At 37.8% G+C, this 11,460-nt stretch overlaps 1 protein-coding gene across 1 annotated transcript; it reads left to right on the top strand.

The window, feature by feature from the left end:
• The first annotated feature begins 757 nt into the window (after window positions 1–757).
• Window positions 758–11,017, top strand: LOC128195232 (uncharacterized). The gene is made up of 4 exons (XM_052872463.1): window positions 758–875; window positions 944–1,257; window positions 1,338–1,469; window positions 10,721–11,017. The coding sequence occupies exons 1-4, from the start codon at window positions 794–796 to the stop codon at window positions 11,015–11,017; spliced, it is 825 nt and encodes a 274-aa protein (XP_052728423.1). The 5' UTR covers window positions 758–793.
• Window positions 11,018–11,460: the final 443 nt, after the last annotated feature.

The following is an 11,460-nucleotide window of genomic DNA, read 5'->3' as shown; positions in this document are numbered from 1 at the left end:
TCTTTGGACACCTTAAACATAAAAGTCCATGTAGTGCATATAAGTCCATTGATGAGGAGACTTGGCGGCTTTTTAAAGAGAGTCGGATGTCAGAGGAATGGCAGGTTTGTGTAGTTCATATTGTTCAATTCCTCATTAACAAATATATATCATATGAACTAATTAATTAATGTGTATGTGACAGGCAATTAGAAGCAAAGCACAAGGAACAAGTGCTCACAACAAAAACCCCCACCTATTATCTCGTGGTGGGTATAGGAAGCTTGAGGAGAAAATCCTCAAGCAAAAGACAGATGCTATACCACCATCTCAGGGTGGTAGCCCTCCTCAGCCTCCTTCTCCACCGTCTAGACATGAGAAATGGAAGTTGGCCCGTATGCGACCATCGGGCACCTACTCTTCCGACACTGCACGAGAGATTTCTGAAAGAATTGTAAGTTATCACTGTTCCTAAAATAATAAGTATTGTCATTATACATACTACATTAAACTATTTAAAGAATAGTGGTGTTTTGTAATGTTACAGGACACCTTGGTTGAGCAGAGCTCCCAAGGCCAATTCACTCCAGAGGGTCGCCAGGATATTCTTGCTGCTGCGATTGGACGACCTGAGCACCCTGGACGTGTACGTGGTGCAGGTCCTGGAGTAGGAATTACAGATTATTTTGGGAGCTCTTCTCGTCAGCCTTCATATTCATATAGCGATACACAAAGGATGACAGAAGAGATCACAAAAAAGGTCCGACAAGACCTTAGAGAGGAGATCAGGGCCGAGGTGAGGGCTGAATTCCAGATGCTATACCAGCAGCAGTTTCAGAGCATGCGCCCGGTGCCGTCTCCTATAGAGGAACATGTTATCCCTCCCCCTCCCACAGGTAAACTTAATAAACATTTATGTGCAATTATTTCTATCTTTTGTATAATCTAACATTTACTCTGACAGGGAGAAGCGCGAAAGGAAGTTGTTCCGCATCAGCCATCCCAGAGGATGACATGGACGATGGTAGTCCATGTCTGCTATACATTTTAGAGGATACTGAGATGGTGCTGGTAGCTCGTGGAACAGAGTTTAGGTCAGCGACTGTATGTCATGGTATGCAACTATTAGAGGATGAGGTGAAGGTCTCAGTGGATGAAATGATCATACCAGATGCCTCGGTTCCTCTGTCCACGGAAGAGATTTTCACTGTGGAACAAGCATATAAGTCGTTTATCAGTTGGCCTAAATTTTTGGTTAAACCAGTTTCTGACCCCTCGGTATGAAATTATTCTTTACACTTCTCAATTTTAAAGGTTTTTGATGTCAAAACTTATCTTATCTTTTCATGTAACAACAGACGCAGGCACAAGAGAAGATTCCTCTATCTGAGGATGACCCTCTTTCTTCATTGCATCTACTTGCTGACATCCTTGATGATAAGCCTTTGGAGGTTGAGTATGATGCTAATGTATTTGGGCAAGGCTCTAAGGTCCCAATATACCTTAATACTCAAGATGTCCGTGAGCTTGCATCGGGAACACAAGAGTTGAATATTTCAATTATTCAACTATGGACGATGTAAGTCTATGACCAATTATTTATATATAAAATTCATTTGTATATCAAGTATCCTTATATCAAAGTTAATTTTTGATTTCAGGTATATGTCTGGGGTCACTAATAAGTTGGGGCGTTCTGATGATTATGGATTCATTGATCCCCAATCAATTCATGAATCAAATGATTTTGAGCATATCAACATGAGTCTGATAAGAAGTTTTGGAAGGGGCAAGAAAATATACTTTTTGCCTTATGTATCCGGGTAAGTCAACTTTGTTAACATAATAATGTTCCATATGTGATTTTAATATTTAATAGTTACGTTATTATGAATTTCAGGCGCCATTGGCAACTTCTTGTTATGTCTATGCAAGACAATTATGCTTTGTGGTTCTGCTCATTGCACAGGCCTCCTCCCACACAACTCAAACAAGCAATTGATTGGTAAGAACCTCAATGTTTGGACTTTCTTTGTTATATAACTGAATGCTAAAACCTTTTTTTATATACAGTTCTATTCCAGCAAGTATGATGATGGGTGGGAGATCAATTGTTAATAGTAGAAAAATTGCTTGGATTTCTCTCAAGGTTTGACATATACTAATCTCATACTTTGTTATAATTGTTTTATAACAAATGTTATTCACTAACTATTATCAACTGTGGTGATATATTGTAGTGTAACAGACAAAATGGGTCATATGAGTGTGGATACTATGTAATGTATTGGATGACCCATATTGTTCGTTCTCACATCACAAGTCGCTGGGAAACGGTAATATTTAACTTTAACAAATTTTAATTTTTTAACAAATGTTAATTCATATACACTAAATAAAATGAATTGTCTTTTGCAGAGATTCAAGACTACTACACCTGTTCCTGAGAAGTCACTATTATTCATTAGGAACGCTGCTGCGAAGTATATAGTTAGATTATACAATAGCTCTTAAATTTAAACAATGCATTTGATTAGATAGAATTTTCTTAGACTTTGTACTTTATTTGATGTTGAAATACATTTGAACATGTGTTTGTTATGTTCAAATTGAATTTGTGTACATGTTTTTATATGCAGGTCTGTTTTTGTGGTAGTGGATATCACAAAAACAGACCTGCAATTTTAAAAAACTGCAGGGGAATATGCCGCGGTTCTAACCATAACCGCGGCATATAGTGTTTTCGTTTTTTTTTAAATTAGACATATGGCCGCGGTTAGTGCTAGAACCGCGACATATACTGGAGTCTTATGCCGCGGTTCAACCGCGGCATATAGTCGAAATTTTATTTTATTTTTTTAAAAAAATGGATTTAGGCAGCGGTTCCCTCGACAACCGCGGCATATCCTGCAACCTATATACCGCGGGTATAACCGCGGCATAAAGTCTCTGACTTACTACCGCGGCTGCATATGCCGCGGTTCTGAAACCGCGACGTATAGTGAAAATGAACCGCGGTAAAAGCCCCTCGCTGCACTAGTGCGATTAAAAAATTTAAGAATAATATCGAGTACATGCATGTATTTTAGAAATATTATAAACTAAAATGTCGTGTTCCTAAATTTTATTCCTCGAAATTATTTTTGGAAAAACAAAGACTTTTTGGGATTTTGTCGTGTTAGTATAGCTCAAATGGGAACAGAACACACCTTTTTTAACCCAGGAATGATGGCGGAAAGTTCTACTATGTTCTTCGTCAATTCTTCTCTCCTTTTTCTCTCGGCCAATATGTGATGTTGTCTGTTTGCTCTTGGAATCGCGTTTTGGCTCTGTGTCGTGCTTTTGGAAGAGTGGTTCTGATGTGCTTCAGAATTAGGGTTATCAAAACACAAATCATGGCCAGCAGAAAATGATGAAGTTTTCGAGTTCAAGTTACTTTGGAGGGAGGAAGAAGATGGAATATTGCTTTCGTGAGAGAAAACAATCATGTTTTTCGGAGACTCTTCTTCATTGCAATGGATCGTGTGGCTTTGGTTGAAGAAATCATCCATTTCCTATCATTACCAAATGAAAAAAGAAAATGTGAATAATGTATGTAAGAAATGAACCGTGCTAATGTGTTCATAAATTAGTTCATAAAACTATAATGTGAGAAAAGAATTGGCTTCAAGTGTAGCCTAATACAATAACTATAATATAATAATGAGTATGTTTACCCATTGAGAAACCAAGCTATGCCATGAATCCTCCATTATTAGGATAAGAGGCTAATTAAGGATTTCAGCACAACCAAGAGAGTTACTGAAATGGTATAGTTGCTGGGAGTGGTACAAGTACCAAAGAATAAATTTTAAAAATTGAAATAAAATGGATTTCCATAGGGTTTAATATTGTCTATCATTTAATCTATGTTTTCCACATTTCAAGGTCAATAGCAAATTTTTGACTAAATTATATCTTTTATTTAATTATAAATTTTATTTATAAGCTTTAATTTGAATATTTATCTTTTAACAAATTATTTTGTATTATATTTTATAAATTTGAGTCGGTGGAGTTTTATTTTTTCAAAATAGTTATCAATATTTAATTATAGGATAGAATTTTACTCATTTTTTACTTACGCTGAAAAATAGAATTTAACTATAACTAATTTTTTTTAACAACAATTTTAGAATCATCCTTTTATAAGACTTATTGGTATTTCGGGTATAGGGTTCAGTTCAACATCCAATGTTTAAGTGGTAGTTTAAAGAGTCGAAATGTTATCCTTTGTTTTAAATCTATTATATTCGTTTGTCTAGTATTGTTTGAAGGGTATTTGCAAAAGATGTTTTGATACCAATGTTAGTTCAACGTTTGACAATTGAAATTTTAATGTTGTAGTAAATACAAATCACCTATCTTGTTATCTCAAATTTGTATTTATAAATCTTGGAGTGAGCCTTTGATAACAATGATCTAATTGCAGTTTAATTGGTGGTAATCACACTTTATCTTAAGTTATTCAACATTAGAGTTAATCTTCTTAACAATTGACCATTCGGTCCGCCTCCATGGTTGTTCAGTCACAAGGAAGGTTCGTGGAGGAATTCGACTAACGGTTGCCCGTCCAGTTAAACGGTCATACGATACATAGGCCCCACGCCCGAGTCTGTCATGACAAGCAAAGGGGTTTGTAATGGGATGAAGCTTCTGTTGTTCAATCTTTTTTGAAGAAACATCATCCCCGGTCGCTCGTCTAGTTGGCCTCCAGACCGTTCAATTGAGCGATTAATGATTTTCAAAATTTTGAATTATTACCGTTGAGGGAAAGATGCGTGCAACTTTGAGCCTTGCGCCAATCTAAATTCATAGAGTCTAATGTTGTGAGGATATGGCTTGGTCCAACAGGCCTGGCGGGAGGTCCCTTTTGTCTATAAATACGGTTGGGTCTTACCACCTGTCATCTTCACCTTTGCCTTCAACTTTTCTCTGTCAACCAATCGTCCAACTCTTCTTTATCTTTCAAGTAATAATGTCGACTGTTGATTTATCATCACCTGTGAAGTCCGCGGGGAGGGACGCTCAAGAGTAAGGATGACAAAAAAATCCACGGGTACGGGTATCCGCGTGTAAAAAATCCACGACGGGTAGTTACTACCCGCAGGTAACGGGTAGCGAGTATTTTAATACCCGCTTCTAAACAGGTTGGGTATGAAACTATTCGCCCCGCATGTACCCGCTATACGCAAAAAATAATAATAAAATAATAATTTTTATTTTTATAAATTAAATTTAATTAAAAATAAAATTAATTTATATTTTATTAGGTAAAATTTAATTAAAATTAAATTTTAATTTATATTTAACTTACTTGATGTTATATATATATATATATATATATTGTAATTTTATTTAAAAATGTATAAAATATATTTTTTTAATTTTTTTGGGGTATCCGCAGGTTTTAAAATATCCGTAGGTATTTTCTAAGCGGATACTCATGCGGGTAGCGGGCGGATAGCGAGTCAGATTTGTTTTTGCGGGTCGGGTTGTGGGTAGACATTATTCGTGCCTGACCCATTTCCATCCCTAATCAAGAGTATGTTGATGATGTGTCGTCGTTGATGTCATTGTCGACTTTTTCTTCAATTTCTGGATCAATCGTGCGAGAGTAAAACATGATCGACGATGTAGGTACTAATAAGCAAATCAATTCAGGAATTTGAATCCAAATCAAGCAATGCAACAAAGTACTTTATAGACGATCGAAAACTAGTTGATTTAAACATTATCAATATCAAAAACTATAATTAGCTTTCCTTACCTATTAAACGATCGAACGACTTAATAGAACTCCATACAGCTCCCATAGATAAAAAGACATTATTTGCATCTACGAACAACAAAAACATAATCAAGGTACACCGTTAGAACCAGTGATCATCAGATAGTCACATAGGAAACTCATATGACACATGCAACCACAAATGGTGTGGATGCAATGGAAGAGAAATAAACTAAAGAAAAGAGAAGAAACCAACTTATTCTTTTTATAGAAATTGATCGGCTAGACTTGAAGATCTTGCCGCGAGGATCGCTCAAGCAGTCTTTTATCTTCAAACAAACGAACAAAGAGCAAGAATCCTTTTAAAAAAAGTCAGAGAATTGTATAAAAGTGATTTATAAGGAGACGTTGTGTTTTATAATAATAAAACTCGTTCATAATGAAACTATTTATATTAAAACCATTTAATATTAAAATAATTTATTCTCGCTATTTTAATCACTTCTAAAATTTTATTTTCTGGGATTTTACACACCTGATACTTGATAATCACTTTCATATAATAAATCATGACTTTCTTACTAACTTGAGTGTTAGAGAGTCTTTGTAGATGAATCTTTTATTCTCATCAAAGAGGAGACCTCCTTCAAATAAAAGGAGCAATCAAAGTACCGTTAGGATCCTTCCACTTGTTCGTAAAGTCCACACTCAAGATCCAGCTAAAATCAGATGATTTTTTGCTTGACTTGCATTGCACATGCAAGTCATTATACATGATACTAGTAGCTAAACCTATATTAGTGTGCTATTTTGTGAATAATGCTAGTAGCTTGATCTATATTAGTATTAGTATGTTATTTTGTGTACAACTTATCTTAAAAATTACTTTAACTACTTGAGTTTGTTTCATCTTTAAGATTTTAGTAATAGTTTTTTAAAGTTATTTTATGATATGATTGTGAATTATAATCATATATTTTTGAATTCTACTATCATGTGTACTTATTTTGAGTAGAGAAAATAAAAACTTTTTTTAATTAGAAAAAATAATTTACATACAAAAAAATCTAATTTAACACTGCTAAATTTTTTATCTGCCACTAACAACATCATATATTATTATCGAATTACAATTATATGTAAACTCTCACAAATTTATCACATTACAAAACTATTTTAACATCACATAATTTTTTCCAAAATTTCGAATACATAATATCTAAAATATGAACTTTAAAAAAACAATAGAAATTTTCCTTGATCAAAAACCCCATGCCCATTACCAATGTTGTTATCAATTAAAAGATAACTTAGATTAAGATAAATAAAGGGATTGATGATGGTGGCATCAGCACAAACGAATGGAAATGTTGGGAGTAGTGGCTCAAGGCTTTGGAAGGGTAACATATAATTTTTTAGTAATTGATGTAAAACTTAGCTTCTAACGAAGAAACTGTTTATGCCATAAACAAATAAAAAAGAAGACGCAATATGTAACCTTCAAACCCTAATTGTTTTAGCCTGGTATTATATGTGGTGACTTTCTGCAAACAAATGATGTACTGAGATAATAGTTGTCTTGTCTTGTCTTGTCATAAGACTCTTCGTACTTAAAGAAATTATAATACATAGTAATTTGTTTGAAACAATTATTGAGGTTCCTTGGAGAGGAACATGTCATCAATTCAAGAAGATCTCATTAAATATTATTTTGTGGTACAAATAGTAGGTACACTAAAAAAAAAATTCACTTGGTTATGTGTAGGCTATAGATCTACCACCATAGAAAGATAATCCAACTTTTTGCATTGTTAAACTTATACAAGTGGTCTAATTATATTTAAATTAAGTTTGACTTTATGCTTTTAATTTGAATAACTATTTTTCAAAATTTAAATTTATTTATTTTATTACTTCACTTTATCTGTTCTATTTTTACTCTTTGTCTTTCACTTGTACCACTCTTTTTAATCAATTCAGATATATTAGAGATAATACCTAAATTATGTATATAAATAGAAGAAAACTACCTATCTTAATTGCGAATTAGCTTTTAAATCAAAATTTATAATTTTCAAATTAAATCAATGCCTATTTGTCAATACTCAATTTCGTCCGGATTGACTAAATAATTTTGTTTTATTGTATTCTCCTCATAAAAAGAAAAATTGAAAAAAAATGTATATAATGACAAAAATAAAAAAAAATAAAAAAAAATAATAATAAAAAAAAAAACAAAAGAGAAGAGCGTTCGTCCTCGCCCTTGCGCGTTCGTTCGTCCTCTGTTGTTCAAACCGTTCGTCCTTCCCCACTGTTGCTGTGACCGTTCGTCCTTCCTCACTGTTGCTGTGACCGTTCGTCCTTCCTCACTGTTGCTGAAATCGTTCGTCCTTTCCCACTGTTGCTGTGGGCGCTCGTCCACACTGTTCAACCGTTCGTCCTTCCCCACTGTTGTTCAACCGTTCGTCCTTTCCCTTTGTTGTGGTGGCCGCTCGTCCAAACAGTGACCGTTCGTCCTTCCTCTTTGTTGCTGAAAGCGTTCGTCCTTCCCCACTGTTGTTCAACCGTTCGTCCAAACTGTGCAACCGTTCGTCCTTTCCCACTGTTGTTCAACTGTTCGTCCAAACTGTTAAACCGTTCGTCCTTGCCCACTGTTGTTCAACCGTTCGTCATTCCGCACTGTTGCTGTGACCGTTCGTCCTCACCCTTATGCGACCGTCACTTGCTTTGTTCGACCGTTGGGCATTTCGGTTCTTTAGGACGTTCGTCCTCATCTTCAACCGTTCGGTCATCCTCAAACGTTCACTATTCGACCGTTCGGCCATTTGTTCATTTTGGACGTTCGTCCTCGTCCTCAACTGCCTCTCATGTTTACCGTTCGGTTATTTTTGTTTATTAAACGTTCGTTTATTTTGTGTAATAAGCGTTCGGTCTTTAAATTAAACGCTCGGTCACCATGATATATGTCTTCAGCGTTCGGCTTTGGACGTTCGGCCATTTGTGGGGTTCAGCAAATAACGTCCGGTCATGTTTTTCTTAGTGAACGTTCGATTTTGATGTGTTTTGTGTTAGTGAACGTTCGGTTTTGTTGTGTCTTGTGTTAGTGAGCGTTCGGTTTATATTGTTTAATGAGCGTTCGGTCATCACTTGGACGCTCGGTTTTCTCTTTTGACCGTTCGGTCTATTCCAGCGTTCGTATTCCCTGGATTCGGTTTTGAGCGCTCGTCCTTTGCGCGACCGCTCGCCGAATTCGTTCCCCCTCATCTACGCTCGTCTTGCTTTCCTGGCGTTCGTCCTAATCACCTCCCCTTTCAGCCGCTCGTCCACTATACCCTTCCTACCGCTCGTCCCGATCACCCATCGCTCCAGGGCACCATCAACCTCCCATTACAGTGAGTGCCCCACTCACCACCAACCAACCTGCCCGTAATCTTCATCCATTTCCACTATTCCCCACCATCATCAACCTCACACGAATGAGTGCTCCCACCATCCCACTGTTTCCCACTAATGTTTCCCACTATTCACCACCGTAACAACTCCCACCATCCCACTGTCTTCCACTACTGTTTCCCACTACTCCCCACCGTAACAACTTCCACCTCCACTTCCACTATGATTCCCCACCAACAGCTTCCACCATCCAATCTTCCACTATTGATTTCCACTATTCTCCACCATCACCAACCTTCCACGAATGAGTGCTCCACTCACCACCACCATAACAACTTCCACCAACCCAATAATTTTAAAAAAACACAGCTACCGACACTCTCACCTGACAATATGCTGAAGCCTACATGATATTACCTTACAGCCAACTACTCAGGGGAGGCCCCTTCATCTTCTCCATTTTCATCTACAACAACAAAAAACCACCTCCAGTATCATTATTCCCATCTCTGAGACCCTTGATCACTCACCACACCTGGGAACGCCACCAAACCAGCCAGTTTTTTCATCACTTCTAAGATGGATCCCCAACACCCACCGTGACCCAACCACCTCACCTTCTTCCTCCATTTTCATCATCCAACTTCAAATTCAAATTTTCAATCCAACTCTCACAAAAAAAAAACCACTCACTTAAAACCATACCCCTCCAAAACCAATTCACTCCAACAAACAGAGAACCCAAATATGACCACGGCCTAATCTTAAGCCGGAACTCCCTTCACCCAACCGATCCTCCATATTCACTTACTACACCTATCATCCTTACACCATCTCCAGCATCATCAACACGCCCACTGATCCTTTCCCTCTTTCCCTCACGACCATTTTACTATTCATTCATCAACCCCAACATCCCAAACCCAATGCCACGATCAACCTTACCTCACGGCCAACCCCTATCATCACCTTGTTTTTTTTCTGCATTTTGATCATCAAGTGTTAATGACTACAGTCAACACCTCTGAGCATTTTTCTCCACCTTCACACCTAATCATCAATCTTCACCCTTACCTCAAGGCCATTCCCCCAATCTTCATCATCTTAACATCATCTTCAACACCTCATGACCACAACCATTTTTCCTTTCTCACTACTAACTCTGTTATCTTCAACGCCGGTGATCATCTCCAAGACCCCGGGAACACCCGCACATCCCTTCCCTCTTCGTTTTCACCTCATGACCAACTTCATCATCTTCTTCCATAATATCAGCAACAACAACATCCCCTATTCATCTCAAACGCCCACTGCTACTAGAAACATCCATACGCCATATTCACACACAATCAATATCATCACCTTCATTTCCAACACGCCTCACGACCATCCTTATACCATTTCATGGCAGCACCTTAGTCTTCCTCTATTTCCTCCGTTTTCATCATCCTAACAAACAGAAAACCAAATTTGAGTGTCATCGGAGACTCTGCCTCAGCCTTTGCCCGTCGCCCCTGATCCAAACCCGAACCACCATCCTTTACCTCCGCGTATGTCTATCGCGACCCTCATCACCAGCACACTTCAGATCCAGTCACCGTCGTTCTCCGCCTCTGCCATCTTCGTCGGCAACTATCGGTTATGGAGGGCGTCGCCGCCTCTACCTCGCAGCCGCCGTCTTCTTCTCTCCTAGGTCAATACCCGCCACCACGAGCTCCAGCCCCGACGTTTCCGACCCGGCAGCAAGAGAGGTCGCAGCCAGCAAGAAAGGTCGTCGTTGTCCTCCAGCATCAAACCCTCGCCGACGGCCGCCCATCACCTCCCCATGCAGTGGCTGCCAAGCCTAGGAAGGAAGGGGCTCGCCCCCTTGTCTGATTCTTAACCCTGAAGAAGAGTTTGGGCTTGGAGCCCGTTTTGGTTTCTTAAATAAAAAATAATAATAAAAAAAAATAATAAAAAAAATAGCTTTCTGCAGTCCACGGTTTTCATCTTTACACCTCCTTCCATTTGGAATGAAGCTTTCTGCAAACAAAATAAAAAGAAGAATTGGGCCTCACAAGCGTACACTCAATGCACCCCCCAATTTCATCTTGACACCCCTGACGGATACAAAGACAAAAGAGGGGATTTTGGCCCAAACAAAGAAGCATCAATTTCACACGTCACTCCTGGTTTTATCTCTACATCCCTGATTTGTTTCTCTTGTTTTATTTTTAGGCTTTTGTTTCTTTATTTTTATTATTTGTTTGGTTATTAGTTTTTACTGATGTAACCCCTTTGTAAGATAACCCCCATCCCTCTGTACTGTTTTTGTCTTG

Source organism: Vigna angularis, chromosome 2 (assembly GCF_016808095.1).
Source record: "Vigna angularis cultivar LongXiaoDou No.4 chromosome 2, ASM1680809v1, whole genome shotgun sequence".
Classification (NCBI taxonomy): Eukaryota; Viridiplantae; Streptophyta; class Magnoliopsida; order Fabales; family Fabaceae; genus Vigna; species Vigna angularis.
This window is presented reverse-complemented; position numbering and strand designations above follow the sequence as displayed.